The sequence below is a fragment of the Myxocyprinus asiaticus genome, chromosome 50 (assembly GCF_019703515.2).
Source record: "Myxocyprinus asiaticus isolate MX2 ecotype Aquarium Trade chromosome 50, UBuf_Myxa_2, whole genome shotgun sequence".
In the NCBI taxonomy this organism is placed as follows: domain Eukaryota; kingdom Metazoa; phylum Chordata; class Actinopteri; order Cypriniformes; family Catostomidae; genus Myxocyprinus; species Myxocyprinus asiaticus.
The window spans coordinates 26,008,439-26,032,666 of NC_059393.1; the positions used below are offsets into that span (position 1 = coordinate 26,008,439).

The window sequence follows — 24,228 nt, forward strand, 5'->3', positions numbered from 1 at the left end:
TTATAATAGTATTTCAACGAATAAATGACTTTTAAGAGAAGATTGATTCTCTTTTGAAATGTTTCAAGAAATAATTGTGGAATTTTCATATTATTATATTAACTGGAACATTGGAAAATTAATTTCTAGATTAAAATATGTATTGATTTATTTAAAAATTAAATGGTGCTCTTCTTAATTGCATGCTTATTTAGTTATTACAACTTAATTTTAATTCATTTCATTTATTTACTTATTTTGCATATTTTTATCCACCACAATAATAATTAAAATATTAAAAAGATCTAAATGCATTAGATTTAATTGAAACATTTTTTTCATAATATGATTATTATTCTAAAAGTGGGGAAACATTACGTCAAAATTCACTTATCCCAGCCCTCTTTCTTTATGGGTGGAGCGTTTAATCTCATTTCTGTTCTTTCGGGTGATATTCGTCATCCTTCGCAGAAGTTTCACAGATATACTCTTCTGTTATTGAGGCAGGAGTTCGGCGGAATAAAGCGAACTTTAATCCGTTTACACACACAGAACGTTTTATTTTACTTTCGAACAGTTTCTCCAGTGCTTTTTCTTCACTTTTTTTCATTTTCTTTCTTTTTTGGAGTCACTTCATGTCTGTTTGCCAAGAGAAAAACGTATCGCGGGCAATATCGACCATCACGAGCCAAAGAAACCCACTGAGAGTCTTTAAATCAGGTATTTATAAAGTGCATCAGTGTTCTTATATTCGTGTTTTAAGTGTGAAGTTTGATGTGTTACTTTAGTGGAACGCTCGCTGCTGACGTCATCGAGCAGCCCCGCCCCCCGCATCCCTCATTCCATAATTATATGTGTTCTTTATAAAAAATCCGTATGCATTTTATTGATGAAAAATACTTTCTGTGGTGGAAGAAGTTGGGTTTCTCCTAGACTGGTAAATGCTTAAATTACCAAATGTCTTTCATTTGGTTTTCAGGAGATTTTTTTTATATTTATGTATTTTTTATTCTCAAGATGGCAGTCTCAGTGTGGAGCTCTCCAATTCTTTTGTTGTTTTTGTTTGTTTTTGCTGTGTTTAGTAATTTTTTTCCAATCAGTTTTACAACTGCTGAACATTCGGCAGCACATACAAGGCAATCTTTTTGTTTTGACTATTCAGACATTTTGATGAACATTTTATTCGGAGGCGCAGCTGAGTTGTTCAAGCGCGCTATGAGCCGCAAGCAAGGGAACGGGGTGGCACGCAGGTCAAGCTCCGTCAGCACGGCTTTCGAACAGTGCTGCCGAATATTCATCTAACGAATCTTCATTCACTTCCTAACAAAATGGACGAACAGCATCTCCTCACCCGTACAAACAAGGACTTTTCAAACTCTGTTGCCTTGTACTGCACAGAAACCTGGCTGAGTGAAGCCATTCCGGACAGCGCGTTAAATCTGCTGGGCTTTCAGCTGTTCAGAGTGGATCGCATTGCGGAATTAACGGGGAAAACGAGAGGCGGTAGAACATGCTTTTACATCAATGAAAGTTAGTGTACAGATGTAACAATGTTAAAGAAGTTGTGCAGACTCCTGGGTAGCTCAGCGAGTAAAGACGCTGACTACCACCCCTGGAGTCGCGAGTTCGAATCCAGGGCATGCTGAGTGACCCCAGCCAGGTCTTCTAAGCAACTAAATTGGCCCGGTTGCTAAGGAGGGTAGAGTCACATGGGGTAACCTCCTCGTGGTCACTATAATGTGGTTCTCGCTCTCGGTGGGGCGCATGGTGAGTTGTGTGTGGATGGCACAGAGAATAGCGTGAAGCCTCCACACGCGCTATGTCTCCGTGGTAACGCGCTCAACAAGCCACTTGATAAGATGCGCAGATTGACTGTCTCAGATGCAGAGGGAACTGAGATTCATCCTCTGCCACCTGGATTGAGGTGAGTCACTATGCCACCATGAGGATTTAAAGTGCATTGGGAATGGGCATTCCAAATTGGGGAGAAAAAGGGAGAGAAAAGAAAAGATGTGCTATCCTAATTTGGAAGCACTCTTTATTAACTCTAAGCCTTTCTACTCGCCATGGGAATTTTCCTCATTTATTCTAGTGAGTGTTTATATTCCTCCACAAGCGTGTGTGAGCGCAGCACTGCTACACAACATTAAAGGATGCATATTGCTCTGTCCCTGTAGCAGCTTTGGGACTCCCTGATCACTGTCTGGTTCATCTTCCAACCTACAGGCAGAAACTAAAATCAGCTAAACCTGTAGTAAAGACTGTAAAGAGATGGACTAATGAAGCAGAGCTGGAACTACAAGCCTGCTTTGACTGCACTGATTGAAGTGGTTTTGAAGCTGTAGACACCAATCGGGATGAGTTAACAGATACTGTGACATCATATATCAGTTTCTGTGAGGATATGTGCATTCCTACTAGGACTTATTTAACATACAGCAATGACAAACCATGTTTACAGCAAAACTCAGGCAGCTTCGTCAGGCCAAAGAGGATGCTTACAAAAGTGGGGATAAAATCTTGTACAATCAGGCCAGAAACACACTGATAAAAGGGATTAGAGTGGTTAAAAGAAGCTACTCTGAGAAGCTGAAAAACAAGTTTTCAGCTAACGACCCTGTATTAGTGTGGAGAGACCTGAAAGACATTACTAACTACAAGACACCATCCCCCAACTATGTAGGGAATCAACAACTGGCTGATGACCTGAATGTGTTTTACTGTAGATTTGAAAAGCCCAGTCTCACTCCCCACACCCAATCTGACCTTCACTTCACACAAGCATAAACACCTAATGCAACCACCCTCCTGCTATTCAATCTGCACTTCAGATATGTGAAGAGGATGTGTGCCAAGTCTTCTGGAAACAAAAGACAAGGAAATCACCCACTTGTCTAAAATCCTGTGCTGACCAGCTGGCACCCATCTTCACACAGATCTTCAACAGATCACTGGAGCAGTGTGAAGTTCCCAGCTGCTTCAAACACTCCACCATAATCCCCGTCCCAAAGAAACCCAAGATCAAAAGACTTAATGACTACAGACCTGTCGCCCTGACGTCTGTGGTCATGAAATCATTTGAGAGACTGTTGTTGGCCCACCTGAAGGACATCACTGGACCCTTTCTGGATCCCCTTCAATTTGCTTATTGAGCATCATTTCCTGCAACATCTGGACAGACCAGGGACATATGCAAGGATCCTTTTTGTGGACTTAAGTTTGGCTTTCAATACCATCATCCCAGCTATTCTCCTGACTAAATTAAACCAACACTGTGTTCCCAACTCTATCTGTCAGTGGATCACCAGCTTTCTGACAGATAGGCAACAGTTAGTGAGACTGGGGAAATTCACTTCCAGCACCTGTATGATCAGCACTGGTGCCCCCCAGGGATGTGTGCTCCCCCCACTACTCTTCTCCCTGTACACAAATGACTGCACTGCCAAGGACCCCTCTGTCAAGCTCCTGAAGTTTGCAGATGACACCAATGTCATCTGCCTCATCCAGGATGACGATGAGTCTGCATACAGAAGGGAGGTTGAACAGCTGTCTGTCTGGTCCAATCAAAACAACCTGGAGCTGAACACACTCAAAACGGTGGAGATGATTGTGGACTTTAGGAGGAACACTCCAACACTGACCCCGTTCACCATCCTGAACAGCACTGTGGCAGCAGTGGAGTCATTCAGGTTCCTGGGCACTACCATCTCACAGGACCTGAAGTGGGATACACATATTGACTCCATTGTGAAAAAGGCCCAGCAGAAGTTGTACTTCCTTCACCAGTTGAGGAAGTTCAACCTGCCACAGGCGCTGCTGCTACAGTTCTACTCAGTAATCATAGAGTCTGTCCTCTGCACTTCAATAACTGTCTGGTTTGGTTCAGCTACGAAAATCAGACATCAGAAGACTTTAAAGGACAGTTCGGACTGCTGAGAGGATTATTGGTTGCCCCCCCCCCCCCCCTTCAAGACCTGTACACTTCCAGAGTGAGGAAAAGGGCTCGAAAAATCACTCTGGTCCCCACTAACCCAGCCCACTACATTTTTGAACTGTTGCCTTCTGGCTGGCGCTACAGAGCACTGAGCAACAGAACCGTCAGGAACAGGAACAGTTTTTTCCCTCAGGCTATCCATCTCATGAACAGATTCATTAATGTTAAAACTTGGGGCAGTTAAAACTGCCCCATTGAGCAATAATTATGTGCAATTCACAGCTTAGTCTATTTATATTTTTTCAACATATCCTACCTCTTCTGCCATTAAATTCCCTTGAACTATCTATATATAACAGATTTGTATTCGTATTTGTACATACGTACTTGTGGCGGCGGGGGTGTCCAGAGAGAGAGAAAGTGGTAAGGGTGCATACACCTGAGCTAGATAATGACTAACACCTGTTTCCAATTGCAGTAAGCTTGGGGAGAGCGGTATAAAAGGAACCACGCCAACGGCAAGTGGAGAGAAGAGCTACATGTCTGAAAAGACTGTGTTGTGCTAATGTATGTGTGAAGCTGTAAAGCACTTGAGTTTATTAATTAAAAGCCTTTCCTTTGAGTGGAAGAAACTAGTTCCCTGTGTCCTCCTTCCCTTCCCTGCATGAAATTTGTTACAGTACTGTATATACAGTTGAAGTCAGAAGTTTACATACACCTTAGCCAAATATATTTAAACTCAGTTTTTCACAATTCCTGATATTTAATCATAGAAAACATTCCCTGTCAGTTAGGATCACTACTTTATTTTAAGAATGTGAAATGTTAGAATTTATAATATTTCAGCTTGTATTACTTTCATCACATCCCCAGTGGGTCAGAAGTTTACATACACTTTGTTAGTATTTGGTAGGATTGCCTTTAAATTGTTTAACTTGGGTCAAACATTTTGGGTATCCTTCCACAAGCTTCTCACAATAAGTTGCTGGAATTTTGGCCCATTCCTCCAGACAGAACTGGTGTAACTGAGTCAGGTTTGAAGGCCTCCTTGCTCACACACACTTTTTCAGTTCTGCCCACAAATTTTCTATCAGATTGAGGTCAAGGCTTTGTGGTGGCCACTCCAATACCTTGACTTTGTTGTCCTTAAGCCATTTTGCCACAACTTTGGAGGTATGCTTGGGGTCATTGACCATTTGGAAGACCCATTTGCGACCGAGCTTTAACTTCCTGGCTGATGTCTTGAGATGTTACTTCAATATATCCACATAATTTTCCTTCCTCATGATGCCATCTATTTTGTGAAGTGCACCAGTCCCTCCTGCAGCAAAGCACCCCCATAACATGAGGCTGCCACCCCCATGCTTCACGGTTGGGATGGTGTTCTTTGGCTTGCAAGCCTCACCCTTTTTCCTCCAAACATAATGATGGTCATTATGGCCAAACAGTTCAATTTTTGTTTCATCAGACCAGAGGACATTTCTCCAAAAAGTAAGATCTTTGTCCCCATGTGCACTTGCAAACTGTAGTCTGGCTTTTTTATAGTGGTTTTGGAGCAGTGGCTTCTTCCTTGCTGAGCAGCCTTTCAGGTTATGTCGATATAGGACTCGTTTTACTGTGGATATAGATACTTGTCTACCTGTTTCCTCCAACATCTTCACAAGGTCCTTTGCTGTTGTTCTGGGATTGATTTGCACTTTTCACACCAAACTACATTCATCTCTAGGAGGCAGAATGCGTCTCCTTCCTGAGCAGTATGATGTCTGTGTGGTCTCATGTTGTTTATACTTGCGTACTATTGTTTGTACAGATGAACGTGGTACATTCAGGCATTTGGAAATTGCTCCCAAGGATGAACCAGACTTGTGGAGGTCAACAGTTTTTTTTTTCTGAGGTCTTGGCTGATTTCTTTTGATTTTCCCATGATGTCAAGCAAAGAGTCACTGAGTTTGAAGGTAGGCCTTAAAATACATCCACAGGTACACCTCCAATTGACTCCAGTTAGCCTATCAGAAGCTAATTGGCTAATTGTCTAAAGGCTTGACATGAAAAATGAGTTTTAATGACATCAGCCTAAGTGTATGTAAACTTCTGACTTCAACTGTACATAACCTATATGAGCTAAATGAAATATATTTAAGCTATATGAACAACATGAATGATATTAACTATATATAAACTATATGAACTATATATAAATTATATGAACTAAATTAAATATATTTAAACTATATGAACAACATGAACAACATAAACTAAATATAAAATATTTTGAACTCTATATGAAGTCTATATGAACTAAATGAACTATTTACAAACTATAAGAACGATATGAACTATCTATAAACTAAATGAACAATTAGAAGGATATAAGCTATATATAAACTATATGAACAGTTTGAACTATATGAGGAATATGAATGATATGAACTATATTTAAACAAATAAACAATATGCACTATATGAACAGTGTAAGATAAATTATTACTATATATGAACTATATTAATGAAATGAACAATATGAAGGATAGGAACTACAGTATATAAATTATGCACTATAGACACTACTATATAAACCATATGAACCATGTAAACTAAATGCACTATAAAAATTATTTGAATGTAAACTATATAAAATGCATTCATTTGTTTTGTTTCTGTTTCACTCAATCCGTTAAATGCAAATGATGTTGTGTGTTTATTTGGTTGAACTCTTGTGTCCTCGTCACAGATCTGCATTCAAACCGGTTCCAGACCAGCAGTCCGGTGTTTAAGTGGTGTTCAGGTAACCATGGCGACCCGAGGCCACGCCTCCAGCTCATTAATGAGTAATCACACAAAGGAGCGAGTGACCATGGCCAAAGTCACTCTGGAAAACTTCTACAGTAACCTCATTACACAACACGAGGAAAGAGAGATGAGGTACACACATACTAACATAAAAACAGATTCCTGTGAAGATTTAAAGTATGAGAACTTTTTACTCTCTAGTTCTTGGAAAAACCATCCACATTAGCTCCAAAATGTATTTGTTCACTTCATTTTCACCTTGAGAAGCCAATCCGTAAACAAATGGCCCTTCTGTGTGTTTGTGTAGTTGTGTTCTGTTTTGTTTGTCAAGTGTGACAGTACACACTGTTTCTCTATGGTGAGAAACACTCACAACTTCTGCATTTTAGTGTTGTTCATTTACACAGTTTTATCATATTACATCAGTCTTGTGTAACACAATAGTGCTGAAGGGAGAAAGTTTAGCTCAGTCATGAGATACAGTTCATTTATATCACTAAAAGAGCTCTCTCTGTGTGTGTGTGTGTGTGTGTGTGTGTGTGTGTGTGTGTATGTGTACAATGTCATCATGTAATTTAGAACATTCTGTTCACAGGCAGCAAAAACTGGAGAAAGTCATGGATGAGGAGGGAATACCTGATGAAGAGGTGAACAGCTATTTACACAACAGTTATAGTGACTACAGGCTAACCCCAAACCACATTAGAGAAAACGTTCTGCATTTTTACAATTAAAGAAAAAACATGATTTACTTTAATATAATAACTTTATTTTTAAAGCACCTTTTAGTAATCATTCACATAGTAGTAAAAGTAAGTTTATACAAATGAATTTTTAAATGAGACTTATATAAACGAGGTCTAATATCTCAGGGCAGGCTGTTCCATAATCGAGGGGCGTTCACTACAAACGCTCTATCACCTTTAGTTTTACATCTGGATCTTGGAACAACCAACAGTTCATGACAAGAAGGTCTAAGAGGTCTAACTGTTTCATTAGGTTTTAAAAGTTCTGCTAAATAATCTGGCACCATGAATTGGTAACCAATGCAATGAAGCTAAAACTAGAGTAATATGATTAAAAGACCTAGTTCGTGTCAAAAGTCTAGCTGCAGCATTTTGCACTGATTGTAGCCGTGCTAAAGTGCATTGATTTAAAGTTGAAAACAGTGCATTACAACAATCAAGGCGAGACAAAATAAAAGCATGAATAAGCTTTTCTGAATCCTTGAAACTCTAAACATGTCTCACCTTGGAAATGTTCCTTAACTGATAAAAACAAGACTGAACTAACTTCCTGACATGATATTCACAATTTGAATTAGCAACTGCATAACAATGAAAATTAATGTTGTGTTTTCAAATCACAGAATCAATAGGTGACGTATATATAAAGAAAACAATATTGGCCCTAACAGTGATACTTGCGGAACACCACAATTTATTAATTGTATATGAACCGTTTCACAAATGAGACTGTCCCCAAAGGGAGGTTTTGTCAGATTTAACTAACCTTTGGAAAAAAAATGAAACTATACATACACAGGTCACATAAATAATATGTATATATTGTGTTCCAGAAGTGTGTGCGTCGCTCTCAGCACGCTCGTAAAGAGACCGAGTTCCTTCAGGCTGAAGAGAACCAGACTGGGACTGGAAGACTTTGAGTCTCTGAAGGTGATTGGACGAGGAGCGTTCGGCGAGGTGATTATGAGCGCTGACGACGCAGTAATGAATCTGTGTGTGTGTTGTACAAATAAATGTGTGTTTGTGCTGTTGTCAGGTGCGTTTGGTTCAGAAGAAAGACACTGGGCACGTTTACGCCATGAAGATCCTTCGCAAAGCTGACATGCTGCAGAAAGAACAGGTGACGCTAAACGAAAGTTTAATTATAAACTGCTAATGATCACCAGCGTCTGATAAAAGAAATTGGGGAAATTATTGGGAAAATGGGCAAAAATCTTGCTTTAACACTTAAACCGATAAATAAAAGTAAAAATTTGTCAATTAAAATTAAACAAAAGCAGAGTGAAGTAGTAATCATTGAATTTAACAATAAATAAATAAATTAAAAAGTAATAAAAAAATAACAAAATGAAATCTCTGTCTGTCTCTTTCTGTCAGGTGGGTCATATCCGTGCAGAGAGAGACATCCTCGTTCAGGCAGACAGTCTTTGGGTAGTGAAAATGTTCTACAGTTTTCAGGACAAAATGAATCTTTACTTGCTGATGGAGTTTCTCCCCGGAGGTGAGTTTATTCTGGGTTCTGAATGAACTACTGATCTAATAGTGTTTCACTGTGATGTCAGCATCTGTGGTGATGAGATCGTGTCAGTAGTGTAAGACAGAGTTGAGAGTTTGTGTGAATTCTCCAGGTGACATGATGACTCTACTGATGAAGAAAGACACTCTGACGGAGGAGGAAACTCAGTTTTATATAGCCGAGACGGTTCTGGCCATCGATTTCATCCACCAGCTGGGATTCATACACAGAGACATCAAACCAGACAATGTGCTACTGGACTCAAAGGTCAAACACTGTGCCGAATTCACTAAACTAAACAGTTACAACACTTTACTGCCCTCCAAAGGCAAAACACAGTAACTACAGTTGCGTCTCTTTCACTATGACGGACGGGTTTGGATCAACTATATTAGACAGGAATAATTCCAAAATCCACATTGAAACCAAAAATCCTTTAACCCATTTTCTAAGTTTCATTATTGGGATAGCAAGTCAGTCCACTGACCATCATTGGAACACCCCCGGGCAGCTATTTTTCTAGGTAAACAAGCGGTATACTAGTGCAGCTCGTATCGACTTGAATGGAGAAAGACCAAAATCTCCAAAACGTTTGGTCCAGATTACGAAAAAAGAACATATTTAAAATCAGCAGTAAAATCTGATAACACTGGTATCACATATTGTGCTTCTCTACCTTAGATTATGCAAAATTAAAAAAACGCTACTTAGCCGGCTTGTATAGCTAATGCGCATGCACGTTCGTTGATTGACCTATCTGTAAGGCAGGACTTCCTTTTCTACATACGTTGTGTGTTCCAAGTTCTCCCATTCATTTTAATAGAAGTGGCCCGTCTTTGCTAAACAGTCTCTGGGCATAGTCACTGCGTTTTGGTTTTATAGCGCAGTTTAGCGTATGGCGTTTCAGCGCAAAAACCTTCATTTTAAGGCGTGGTAACATTTACCTTTGCACTGTGGAATTCAGTGGGCGAATTACAGTTATCTCAAAGGGAATCCGTGCGATTGCGCGATGGACTTCCGGTGGCAAAGAATTTCCCCTCGCGGATTTCGTTTGGTGAACTTTGACAGGTGAATTCGCCATGTTGACCAACAGGAAGTTGCTTGGTTTGGCGGTGACCTCTGTGTGGGTGGAGCTTCGTACACAGATCCGCCATGACAGTAGTTGACTTGCAAGAGGAAACTCACCGTAGAAGCGGACAGTTCTGACAAATGTCCACTATAGCTCCCCTTGTGGCAGCATTGAGAATGCAATGCGCACTCACACTTGTTATGAATTGGGGTCTGACATATTTTGGAACGCAACTATGCATAAAATCGAGCTTGCGTAGCTAGAAGCGCCTGCATTCACGTACTTGCGTAAAGTTTCGGCATTTATTCACTAACCAGCCGCTAAACTAATCCAGTTTAACCAGACGCTAAATGTGTCGAAATAGCGCTGTAACGTGATTATTTAAATTAAGTCAGGGTCAGTTTTTTTTCAGCACAAACACACCTCCTTCTATGCTAATTAGCTTATTATGGATTGCGCTGTTTTCACAGAGCTTAGCGGTATTTGCCCAGCACATATAATGTTGCGCTATAATAGTAAATATATACAAATATCTCTTTCAAACATAATTCTGTTTCACCACCTGCTTTCCACTAGCAGAAAACTTAATTATATTTCAGAGATGTTTGTGTTCACTTTCTATTGATCATGGCAGTAATACTTAATGAAATGATACTGAATTGGGCACTAAAACTTACTGCAAATTAACCACGCTATCAGCTAGTGCAATTGATTCATAGTTTATTTCCCCTCACAATCCCTCTCATTTCTGTAGTGTGATTATGTCAAAGAAAAAGGAAGTGCTATAATGACCGACGCCCTCTTCCTCTGCTGTCTTCTGCTTTCGCTCCGCTTCCTCTCAGCGAGCTCTCTGATTGGCTGTGAGGTGTGTTTCATCATAACTGTGTGTGTGTGTGTGTGTGTGTTTCAGGGTCATGTCAAACTGTCTGATTTTGGTTTGTGTACGGGGCTCAAAAAAGCTCATCGGACCGAGTTCTACCGGAACCTGAATCATAGCCAATCCAATGACCTCAGTAAGTCATGTTCCTGTTTCGATAAGAAAATCATCAACACAGAAAAAAAAACTGAGCATGTCGAGTGAATTCACATTGTTGCTTTGCAATATGTTCTCTCTCTTAGTCTTTATAATGCAACATTAATAATAATGAGTTTTTCTCTCAGCGTTTCAGCATATGAACTCTAAGAGGAAAGCGGAAACATGGAAAAGAAATCGTCGGCAGCTGGTCAGTGTTTAAATCTGCATCATGAAGCTTCATTAGTTGTTTAAAGCACACAGGAAGTGATGTGTTATGTTGCTACGCCTCTTTCAGGCCTTCTCCACCGTGGGAACACCAGACTACATCGCCCCAGAGGTCTTCATGCAGACCGGCTACAACAAACTCTGTGATTGGTGGAGCCTGGGCGTCATTATGTACGAGATGCTGATTGGTACGAAGCAAAATATATGCAAATGAGAGTCACTTTGAGTATGTTGATGCTTCTGTTCACCGGTATAGCATTTAATTGATCAGCAATACAGTCAAAACTAGTAATATTGCTGTTTGAAATAACTCTTTTCCATTTGTATATATTTTCATATTCAATTTTTACCTGTGGTGGCACAGTCCCATAAAAGTATAGTAGAAGAGTAAAAGCATTACTAAAAAGCATTGTGGTTGTTGACATTATTGTTGTGTTGTGGTAGGTTATCCTCCATTCTGCTCAGAAACTCCTCAGGAGACCTACAAGAAGGTGATGAACTGGAAAGAGACGCTGGTGTTTCCTCCAGAGGTCCCGATCTCAGAGCGAGCCAAAGAACTGATCCTGAGATTCTGCTGTGAAGCTGATCATCGGATCGGAGCAGCTGGTGTCGAAGAAATCAAGAGAAATGCTTTCTTTGAAGGAGTCGATTACGACCATATCAGGTTTAACAGATTATCTGTTCCATTATTACGTTATTATCATTCTGTGAGTTCTTTTTCTCACAATGCTTCATGACTTGTTCACAGAGAGAGACCTGCTGCAATCCCTATTGAAATCAAAAGCATCGATGACACATCAAACTTTGACGAGTTTCCAGAATCAGACATCTTGCAGCCTACAAGTAAGAGACAGTCAAACAGGAAACAAACAACAAGAAAACAGACAAACAGGAAACAGTCACAAAATAAATAGATACACAAGAAATGGATAAAAAGGGAGCAGACACACAGGAAACATACAAATAGGAAATAGTCACCAAAAGAATCAGACAGACAGGAAACAGACACACAGATACTAGTCAAACAAGAAACAAACAACAAGGAAACAGACAAACAGGAAGCAGTCACTAAATGAAAAAACAAACAGGAAACAGACACACAGAAACTAGTCAAACAGGAAACAAACAAAAAGGAAACAGTCACAATAGAAATAGACAAACAGGAAACAGATGCACAGAAACTAGTCAAACAGGAAACAGACAAACAGGAAGCAGTCACTAAAATGAAAAAACAAACAGGAAACAGACACACAGAAACTAGTCAAACAGGAAACAAACAAAAAGGAAACAGTCACAATAGAAATAGACAAACAGGAAACAGATGCACAGAAACTAGTCAAACAGGAAACAGACAAACAGGAAGCAGTCACTAAATGAAAAAACAAACAGGAAACAGACACACAGAAACTAGTCAAACAGGAAACAAACAAAAAGGAAACAGTCACAATAGAAATAGACAAACAGGAAACAGATGCACAGAAATTAGTCAAACAGGAAACGAACAAAAAGGAAACAGTCACAGTAGAAACAGACAAACAGGAAACAGACGCACAGAAACTAGTCAAACAGGAAACAAACAAAAAGGAAACAGACAAACAGGAAACAGACACAGAAACTAGTCAAACAGGAAACAAACAAAAAGGAAACAGACAAACAGGAAACAGACACAGAAACTAGTCAAACAGGAAACAAACAAAAAGGAAACAGTCACAATAGAAACAGACAAACAGGAAACAGACGCACAGAAACTAGTCAAACAGGAAAAAAACTAAAAGGAAATGGACAGACAGGAAACAGCCACACAGAGTGCATCTCAGTCGGCTCCCTAACTCCCTATGGTGTGTATCAGTATATCGTGAACATGAATTTGGACACTGGCAAGGGTTCTGATCCACTGAACATCGGGACACTTATGACTCAATCACCTGCGACATGTTAACGAGCTCGTGCATTCAAGCGCAGCTGTTATTAATCAGCACCATCATTGTATAAATGACACTATCGTTCATTTTCATGGTAGATATTCAAACATAGTGTTATTATGAAAGATAAATGACTCACCTCAATCCGGGTGGTGGAGGACAAGTCTCAGTTGCCTCCGCTTCTGAGACCGTCAATCCGTGCATCTTATCATGTGACTCGTTGTGCATGACACCGCGGAGACTCACAGCATGTGGAGACTCATGCTACTCTCCACGATCCACACACAACTTACCACACGCCCCATTGAGAGCGAGAACCACTAATCACGACCACGAGGAGGTTACCCCATGTGACTCTACCCTCCCTAGCAACCGGGACAATTTGGTTGCTTAGGAGACCTGGCTGGAGTCACTCAGCACACCCTGGATTCAAACTCACGACTCAGGCCCCAGAGGAATGTATTTTAAACCTTCTTTTAACAACTCAAATATTTAAGATAGTTTCCCTTTCATTGTAGTTATGGATAAAAGACATTACAAACAACATCCCTTTTAAAGAGAAAATAAGGCTATGACATCCTATATTTGCACTTGTGTTCATCTTCTAATGACTTGAGAGACTTCAGAAGACATGAAGACGTTTCCGATAAAGAAACGTAGTGAGGATTGATGCTCTCTTGTTTTTAGGCGTCTGAAACAATTTTGCGAATGAGACAGCCCTAGAAATATCCGACTCCCTGATCAGTGCCCCGACTATTGAACTAGGGAGCTGATTGACACCCACCCACAGAAAGTAGATTATCACATTCATTCTATCATACTTGTCAATCTATAATCCATGAGGTTGATGTTGTGATGTCTCTGTTGAGGTCCAGCGGTGGTGAGCAGTCATCCAGTGTCTGAGTATAAGAACAAGGACTGGGTCTTCATCAACTACACCTACAAACGCTTCGAGGGTCTGACGGCCAGAGGAGCCATTCCATCCTACATGAAGACTGGGAAAAGATAAATACCCTCTTTATTCTCTTCTTTAGACTGAGCTTTTGCTATTTAATAAGAATAATTAGAATGAGGATTTAGTCTTCTGTTAATGCTCACGTCTGTCTCGACACTACCAAAGAAAACGTCTTTATATCACACTGTTCTCTGATATAAAGCATTTTTTCACCGCTGGATTTTAACCAATTGATTTTTATTTGTTATTTGTGCTTTACATTTCACAATCATGTTTTTTTTTAATGCTCACAATCTTCTAATAGATCACCATTCAAAGATTCAATACCAAAAACGCCTCTAAACGTTCGACTGCAGTTCTGTCTGTCTGTATTTGTAAATGTTTGTAGCTATTCTGGTGCTCTTAGTAATTTTAGGATTTGCATAATTATATATATCTTATGACTTGTCATGTTGGCGTAGAAACCCTTGCTGAAATTCATATTTGACTTTCAGTGAAGACAATCGCATGTTTTTTCGTGCTTTTTAATTTTGATGACAAATTTTGGGTGGAATCCCATAAATGCATAGCAGATGTATGATCAGCCATATTGTTTATCCATATATTGTTTTGAAAATATTTTTGCATGTGGTTTATCAGAGCTTTAATATCACTTATTCTCAAGTTTCATTGGTTTGTAGCTTTATTTGTATATGAATGTTGAATGGTACTGATTTGACTAAGGTACAATCAGAGGGTCACATGGTACAAGTGCTGTAACTCTGACATCAAAACCACATAAACTTAACGATAAGCAAATGGACGAAATGAAATCAGTACGACTGATTCTGCACCTCCAGATATGCAGTACTGCAGTACGTGCTTTAATATTGAATATAATTGAATATTCTCAAATAGAACGGTAAATTAGTTTAGGAAGATGGATGTTTGACGGACAGGTTGGAGTTGGATTTGGAAACGAATGCAAACAGAAAACTCTGTGTGTGTTTGTGTGTTTGTGTGTGTTTAAATATCAAGTCCAGAGATGCATTGAATGTTTGTGAACATGAAATAAAGATTTTATACTCTGATTACTCTGATACTCTTTTTTTATTATTAAAATCCTGGTAAAGAAACAAAGCTAGTATTGAAAGAGACTTGGGAGCAAATCAACATTCAATAAACTCAACAGCTCAAAAGTTTCTTTAAGAATATTTTGAAGGTAGCTGCTATTAACAGTTTGCTCTTGTGCGTTCAAAATGTTCTTGAATTTGACACTAGGTGGCGCTGTAGGCTTCAGAAGATTGAGCAGATTCCAGATAGACAGATCCTCCTCATGTTTTATTTGGCAGATATTGTTTTATTCAAAGCCACATATAGTACATTAACGGCAGCAGTTTTGCTCAAGGACACAACGGTGAAAAACATCTCAGCAAAAATACAGTTAATGTGAACACAGATTCGGCGCTCACAGAACTCATCACAACGCTCTGCAGCAGAACTGCTTCCACATGGCTCGTGCCAGCGGTTCAACGCAACACTCAACACCAGCGTCAAATGGCGCGTTGATCGCAACATGAAAAGCGTTGCAAAAGATGCATTGTTTTAATTTTAGTGCCGCTTTGAAATGATCAATGTTAAACCGTTTGAAGTTTTGAGTGCCACGTTACAACGCTTGACGGAAGCGCAAAGCGTCGAGGGGTTGACGCTTCACTCCATACACTTCAATGTTCATGTGGAAATTCCTTGAGAACTCCCGTAATTTTTACTCCACCTCTGCACCCTTGTGTGTTCGCTTAGTAATTCATTTTGGGCTAATTTGGTGATGCTTTCAGCTGCTAATAAGAATACAGTGCTTTCAGATATCTTTTACCATGTTTAAATCCGGGGGGGACTGAGGGGGTAACCTAATGAAAGAATATACAGGTATTCATATAAATATAAATGAATGAATGAGTGAATATGATTAAATCTGAATATGAAATAAAGGAATACATATGAATGGCTGAATCAGAAGTGAGTGAATAAATGAATATGAATGAGTGTATAAATACTGACTGGATGATGAATCCTAAACCCACAGTATACTTCGGTTTGGACACGAATGCTAAGCGTCTGCATACAGTCGGACACTCACCTTTCATCGTATACTTAATTTGACAGTGCGCGCATACACAAGCGGTTGGTGCATGCTATGACTGCTATGAGATACTGGACTATTTTATATAGTCCTTCAGACTCGAGTTATACAAATGTCTCCTGACCTCCTCACACACGTGCTCTTGACGTGCACATCCACCTTCGTTTCCTGTTGTTTTAGCAGCGATCACATCTTCTAGGGCTTCTTCGTGACAGCAACGTGTTGCCACCTTGTGGACCCACTTATTAGTGCAAATAATTCAGCGAAATAGTTCAGAAAAAATGGGCCGCACGTGTTCAGTGCTCGAGCACTCTACTAATGACAAACATTTGCACCATGTATTCTGTACGCAGATGCCTAGCGCCGGCATCTGACCAAAGTATACTTTATATATTATCACAGTTCGGTCCAGTGCTTTATTAAACTGACTCAAGATCACCCGAGAATGAACAGTTTAATCCGTCGGACACTGCTCAAGCAGCTCATTGGTCGAGGCCGGGAGGGGCGGGGCCGTTCAGCCGATCCAGCTCATCGACTTGTGGAGTGGGCGTGGCCCCAGCTCGTGCAGGCCCCTCCCCCATGGCGGTGATGAGGTTGGGGACGCTGCGACTGCGGACGCACTGGAAGTCCACGTGTCGACTCTTCCCTTCCTCCTTCTCCCAGGACAGTTGGATAAACGGACGCTGCACGTAACTATAGATGACCTCTGACCTTCCGCCTGGACGCCGCTTCATTTTCTCCTTACAGGTGGGGTAACCTGAGACACACATGAAGAGGGTTTCATGCTGCTTTCTCATATGTAAACAATAGTGTTTGAATGTGTGTTTGTTTACCCTCGATGCCGATGCGTATGTTCTTCAGGCCTCTTTCCTTCAGCAGAGCTTTTGCTACATCTCTGTTCTCAATGAATTTGAAAAACCGGTAGAGTTTGGTGCTGTATAGGACTGAACACACAGAAAATATATAACAACAAGTGCATGTTTCACCTTTAATTTCTGTTGAACCCAGAACATTCCTTTAATGCCTCATGTTACCTTAGAGTAGATTTTATATTTAATTTGATGGATTTAATTCCATTTGGCCCAGAAATTACACACTTTAACCCTATCCCATGAAAACGGCATGTTAAATAATTATACAAGAATTTTTATGAAGGCATGAAGCAGCGCAGGACGCTGCGGTTACCCATTGGAACTTCATGCATTTCCACAAATTGACAGTCGACAAGAAAGACATATTTTAAATACATAATATATTTGAACAAATGCCTGCCTCAAGACCTGTTCACACCAAATCCGTGATGAATTTGGGAGGGGACCTGCCGATCTCCAAAAATGGGTGGGAGCGTCAAACTGCCAGCAAAGACAGAGCTCCTAACCTACCCCTCACTGTACCCTAACAGTGGGTGGACGTGCCGCCCTTTCTAGAGATTTCCCGCCCTCTTTTGGAGTTTCCACCACCATTTGGAGATCTCTGGGCAGCAGCAATATCTACTTGCACTGAGACAGAAACTAAAAGAATTTCACACTTGTACAGTAGGCGGCGCTGTTCTACAAACATATTTTTTCTGGTTTCTAGCAAGAACCAGGCTTTCAGCATTCAGCTGTCAATGCATGAGATTAATGTAACACCAAAACATTTATTTACCTAATTCGCCATAACCGTTTCATTATGTTCTTTCCTTGTTTTTGTTGCATTTGGGGAATATAGAATCTGTGCTGTTGCATCAATATACATCCTATTTTCTATACTTGCACACGTATTTTACTACAAGGATATTCCAAACGAACTCCAGAACTATGGGTGTAAATCGCCAGTTTCATCAAGATATGATCTTGTATTGATTCTCTTAGCTTAGCTTCTCTTCAAAGAAGTTCCTAACTGCCATCAAAATAAATGCACTGACATAATTTTAGATGCATTAGATTATTATTGCATAATTTTTATTTACATATACTTTCACAGACAGTGAGGTGGTAGAGACGGTGTCCTGTTCTTCCCGTTAGATCTTCCATGGTCTTCATCGTTAGATCATTTTTGGCCTCATATTGGAAATTGAAAACATTGGTTTGTGAACAGGGTGGCACGGTGGCTCAGTGGGTAACACTGTTGCCTCACAGCAAGATTTTGAGTTTGAGTCCCGGCTCACCCAGGGCCTTTCAAGCATGTTCTCCCTTGGGTTTCCTCTGGGTGCTCTGGTTTCCCCACAGTCCAAAAAACATGTTCAATGAAGCTGTCTGTACGACCCGCGGACAAGGTAAGGATTTCTTTTTTTAATGATTAAAATACTTTTCTTGTCTCTTTCTGCTGGTTAATAGCATCTGTTAGGGGGCCTGGGCATCTCAGCGAGTATTGGCGCTGACTATCACCCCTGGAGTCGCGAGTTCGAATCCAGGGCGTGCTGAGTGACTCCAGCCGGGTCTCCTAAGCAACCAAATTGGCCCGGTTGCTAGGGAGGGTAGAGTCACATGGGGTAACCTCCTCGTGGTCGTGATTAGTGGTTCTCGCTCTCAATGGGGCGTGTGGTGAGTTGTGCGTGGATCGTGGAGAGTAGCATGAGCCTCCACATGCTGTGAGTCTCCGCGGTGTCATGCACAACGAGTCACGTGATAAGATGCGCTGAAAATTCGGGCTTGGTGTGAATGGGCCTGCTCACCCTTATTTTCATTTGCCTCAAATTAAACGTGGCGTGTACTCTAAGGTCTTCGTGTGAATAAGTGTGTACAATGCTCACTTTGTGAGTGTTCTTCACCCATCGGTGGTGGATTATCACGATCCCAGTCAACAGTATCATCATCTGTAAGAACAACAATGTGACACTCTCTCTCTCCTTCCTGAGCACTCGCCACCATCGCTGGAACCAACAACTCCTCCAGAAACATCTCAAACTGACGCCGAGCGCCGTCATTGGTCAGCTCGTGCAGCAGAGCACCTGATTGGACAGAAGAATGATTGAGTTTCAACAACTGGGCATTCCAAATTGGGGAGAAAAAAAAAACTAATATATTTACAGTAATATACTAATAAGAACTGAAGGGTAAATGTGTTTAATTGTCATGAAAATAATGTCACAATGCAATAAAATGTAATGCTTTTAAAAATAGTCTTCATTTTCTATGTGCAAAATAAAATTCCTTGTGATTTTAGGGTGAAATATGACATCTTGACAGGTTTATTGAGATTCACCCTCATGTGTTTGTGACTCACTCAGATCTCTACATCTGACGGTGCTGTAATCGAAGTTTATGCACAGATAATCACACGCCTCCCTCAGTTCAGCCACAGACACACCTTCAGGACAGTGAAGCATGCCGACACGATAATAATCCTTAAAAGATGACATATTTTAACATATAATCAAACCAGCAGTGAACTGGAGTGAATATGTGAGTGAACGCACCAGGATGACTCTGAAGATGTTGGCACCGATGCCCTCTGCAATCTCATATTCACCTTTAGAGTTGGGTCGTGTGAAGCTGTGCTGACGAGCTCGACCAAACATCCTGAAAAATACACATTGAGTTCAGTTACACCGAAGAGTTCAGCAAAACTTACAGTATGTGTTCAGTACAATTTGAGCTCATTCAGTGTAATGTGTATGTTCAGTACCTCCCGAGCACTGTATCTGGGTAAGTGGTGAAAACCGCCGGATCCACCACAAAATGAGTCCCATCAACCACTAGTGTGACCCGGTCATGCGATGATGGGCGTGGCTGTGCAGGCCACACCTCCTTTCCAGCATTAGACTTACTAACACCGCCCTCTGCGCCTACAGTCATCCCATAACCTGAACATAAAACAAAAAGGTAAATATCTTGAAATGGTAGAATTGTTTCTTCTAACAGTAATAAAAATGATATTTTGAGTTTACCTGATTTGGACAGATATGCACCACCCGTTGAATGTTCCTCTGTCATGATCTTCTGCACACCTGTAACACAGTCAGTGTATTTAATGGCAGGTGACCATATGGTGACCGTAATATTCTAAACTCCTTACACCCGTCTGACTCGCAGGTCCAGCTTAACCTCACAGACACCCAGTGACCAGTTTTAAACCGGCAACATGTGTTTATTTACTGAAGGTAGTTTTTTCTTAAAAATCAAGCATTTGTCCTGCAAAATACACTGGCTCAAATGAAACAAAATCAATACATTTCAAATTCACTCATATAACAAACATAATTACCCACACATTATTGAGCATTTTTCAGTTTTTTGGCATATGTTTTGTTTGGCCCTAAGGAATTCAAATATTAGACTAATTCTACAAAATAAGACATTGATTTATATACAGGTGCATCTCAATAAATTAGAATGTCGTGGAAAAGTTCATTTATTTCAGTAATTCAACTCAAATTGTGAAACTCGTGTATTAAATAAATTCAATGCACACAGACTGAAGTAGTTTAAGTCTTTGGTTCTTTTAATTGTGATGATTTTGGCTCACATTTAACAAAAACCCACCAATTCACTATCTCAAGAAATTAGAATATGGTGACATGCCAATCAGCTAATCAACTCAAAACACCTGCAAAGGTTTCCTGAGCCTTCAAAATGGTCTCTCAGTTTGGTTCACTAGGCTACACAATCATGGGGAAGACTGCTGATCTGACAGTTGTCCAGAAGACAATCACTGACACCCTTCACAAGGAGGGTAAGCCACAAACATTCATTGCCAAAGAAGCTGGCTGTTCACAGAGTGCTGTATCCAAGCATGTTAACAGAAAGTTGAGTGGAAGGAAAAAGTGTGGAAGAAAAAGATGCACAACCAACCAAGAGAACCGCAGCCTTATGATTGTCAAGCAAAATCGATTCAAGAATTTGGGTGAACTTCACAAGGAATGGACTGAGGCTGGGGTCAAGGCATCAAGAGCCACCACACACAGACGTGTCAAGGAATTTGGCTACAGTTGTCGTATTCCTCTTGTTAAGCCACTCCTGAACCACAGACAACGTCAGAGGTGTCTTACCTGGGCTAAGGAGAAGAAGAACTGGACTGTTGCCCAGTGGTCCAAAGTCCTCTTTTCAGATGAGAGCAAGTTTTGTATTTCATTTGGAAACCAAGGTCCTAGAGTCTGGAGGAAGGGTGGAGAAGCTCATAGCCCAAGTTGCTTGAAGTCCAGTGTTAAGTTTCCACAGTCTGTGATGATTTGGGGTGCAATGTCATCTGCTGGTGTTGGTCCATTGTGTTTTTTGAAAACCAAAGTCACTGCACCCGTTTACCAAGACATTTTGGAGCACTTCATGCTTCCTTCTGCTGACCAGCTTTTTAAAGATGCTGATTTCATTTTCCAGCAGGATTTGGCACCTGCCCACACTGCCAAAAGCACCAAAAGTTGGTTAAATGACCATGGTGTTGGTGTGCTTGACTGGCCAGCAAACTCACCAGACCTGAACCCCATAGAGAATCTATGGGGTATTGTCAAGAGGAAAATGAGAAACAAGAGACCAAAAAATGCAGATGAGCTGAAGGCCACTGTCAAAGAAACCTGGGCTTCCATACCACCTCAGCAGTGCCACAAACTGATCACCTCCATGCCACGCCGAATTGAGGCAGTAATTAAAGTAAAAGGAGCCCATACCAAGTATTGAGTACATATACAGTAAATGAACATACTTTCCAGAAGGCCAACAATTCACTAAAAATGTTTTTTTAATTGGTCTTATGATGTATTCTAATTTGTTGAGATAGTGAATTGGTGGGTTTTTGTTAAATGTGAGCCAAAATCATCACAATTAAAAGAACCAAAGACTTAAACTACTTCAGTCTGTGTGCATTGAATTTATTTAATACACGAGTTTCACAATTTGAGTTGAATTACTGAAATAAATGAACTTTTCCAAGACATTCTAATTTATTGAGATGCACCTGTATAGTCCTACAGCAAACATAAATAACTAACCATAGATTATAGAGAAACTGGAACATTGTACTTTGTTGCTGTTTAGTTTGAATTTAAATAGCTGTATTTTTGTCATTTTAAAAAATACATTTATTTATATTATTATTATTATTTTGTACAGTTTACTGCTATAAATATAATTTATATTGTATATAAATATAATGTTACTTACTGGAGTATCTGCACTCAAAACATTTCAGACCAGCAGTAAAAACATCAGAATTGTCTGAAGCTCCTGGAGACGCGCGGGGATTAACCGACATAATCCAATAAAAGCGCGGCGATCACGTGAGAGCCCTGTGCTGGGCGGGAAGCGCGCGCAGAAATGCTGAGGTACTGGAGCTGATTTCTGAGGACTAACTTAAAAGTGCGGGTTAAAAGAAAATAAAATTGATTATGAAGATATCTAAACTTTATTTCTGAAAGCAGGTGCTATTTTTCACGTGTTTCTCTTTTGGTGAAAATTCCTTAATCACTGTAATTATTACCATCGTCTTGAAAATACTGTAAAGATTTGACAAACGGTTATAACTCTTTAAGGTTGGGCAGTATTAAAGACACAGGCGAGTGGATAAAAATATTAACCATCCTGTACATTTTGAGTAAATTTTTATTTTCTATCTTAGAACAACTGTTAGTATCAAGTAATGCATTGGGATACAATTCAGTTTATAATGCAAAACAAATTAAAAAATAACTTCAGAAGAATGATGGATAATTAGTAAGGGCTGATTAGTGAATGTACCTAGATTAGTTGTGAAGTGTTGGTGTTTTAAAGCGATATATTTAGAGACACAGCTTCTCTGAAAGGTTTTAATGTACTGATGGTGTGAAAGCAGTAACTGTTGGACTGTCAGTGTGCTAAAAGTTGTCTCTCTAAATTCATCATGCTAAAGAATGCTTGTGCCATTATAATAGGGCCTCATGTTGTTATTGTTGTTGGATTTTTTCCCCTTTTCCTCCCCAATTTGGAATGCCCAATTCCCAATGCGCTCTAAGTCCTCGTGGTGGCGTAGTGACTCGCCTCAATCCGGGTGGCGGAGGACGAATCTCAGTTGCCTCCGCGTCTGAGACCGTCAATCCGCGCATCTTATCACATGACTTGTTGAGCGCGTTACCGCGGAGACGTAGTGCGTATGGAGGCTTCACACTATTCTCCGCGGCATCTAAGCCCCAAACCTCCTCAAGTCCTATAAACGCCTCTGTCGGACGTCAGGCTCTCAGCCTCTGCCAAATTATCACAATAGTTTGTGTTCCCTAACAATCGTTTGGTACATTCATTGGTTAGTACCAAACCTGCAGCTGTCTGACTTAAAAAATAAATATAGTGTGTGTATGTGTGCACATTATGGGATCACAGAGACATGAAGGGACAAAGAGGCAGGATGTTACATGGTCATAACTTTGGGATGTTCCCATTGGCTTATTCTGTTTGGACATTGTGACATCATTGAGCTGCCAAAGCAATCGATTCACAGGTGAGATCATAGATGTTTTTCGGTGATCTTTGGTTTCAACTTACAGCTGTTTATGAGCTCTCTCTGATTGGAACAATGATTATTGAGACTCTTATCAATTAGGCAAAAACTTTAAATGAAGCTTTGTAGACTCACCAAATTAAACAAACACTTTATTTATAAAAAACAAACCCAAAACAACAGGAAACAAGACAAATGATTTACATCTGTGCAGTATTTCTTATAGAGTTCTGTTTTTGCAGCCCCCTTAATTACATACTAAACAAAACAATACTATTTTTGTAACATTGTAAAGTTTTCTTTAATTTAAATATCATTTATTACAACAAAACCCTTTTGTGAATGTTTATCTTTAATTACAGTAAATGCTGTCATTCAAACATTCATGCAGTGACTCAGATGTTCATTCTGTAGCCGCTCTGACAGATTCAGTGAGTTATTCAGCAATAATTTATGAGATTTCTGACCAATTCCTTAAAAAGAACTGGCACGGATGATGCACTGGATGCAACACAATAGAGAGACGTGCTGTCTATTTATTGTATTTGTAGACCTATTATTTGGTACCCAGTCGT

General features: G+C 40.1%; 2 protein-coding genes and 1 pseudogene across 2 annotated transcripts in view; 2 read left to right on the plus strand and 1 right to left on the minus strand.

The window, feature by feature from the left end:
* Positions 1-404: 404 nt before the first annotated feature.
* LOC127439131 (serine/threonine-protein kinase 38-like) lies at positions 405-15,221 on the plus strand (annotated as a pseudogene).
* Positions 4,489-24,228, plus strand: part of pparda (peroxisome proliferator-activated receptor delta a) — a 69,072-nt gene continuing 49,332 nt past the window's right edge. Inside the window, exon 1 of the mRNA XM_051695223.1 lies at positions 4,489-5,502. The gene's annotated coding sequence lies outside the window, so the exon portion shown is untranslated. The remainder of the gene's footprint in view (positions 5,503-24,228) is intronic.
* Positions 15,363-22,462, minus strand: kctd20 (potassium channel tetramerization domain containing 20). Its single transcript, XM_051695261.1, has 8 exons — positions 22,348-22,462; positions 20,142-20,201; positions 19,880-20,057; positions 19,671-19,773; positions 19,478-19,598; positions 19,005-19,202; positions 17,104-17,214; positions 15,363-17,027 (listed from the first exon to the last, which is right to left on the minus strand). Exons 1-8 carry the CDS (start codon positions 22,436-22,438, stop codon positions 16,753-16,755), a joined length of 1,137 nt encoding a protein of 378 aa, XP_051551221.1. The 5' UTR covers positions 22,439-22,462; the 3' UTR covers positions 15,363-16,752.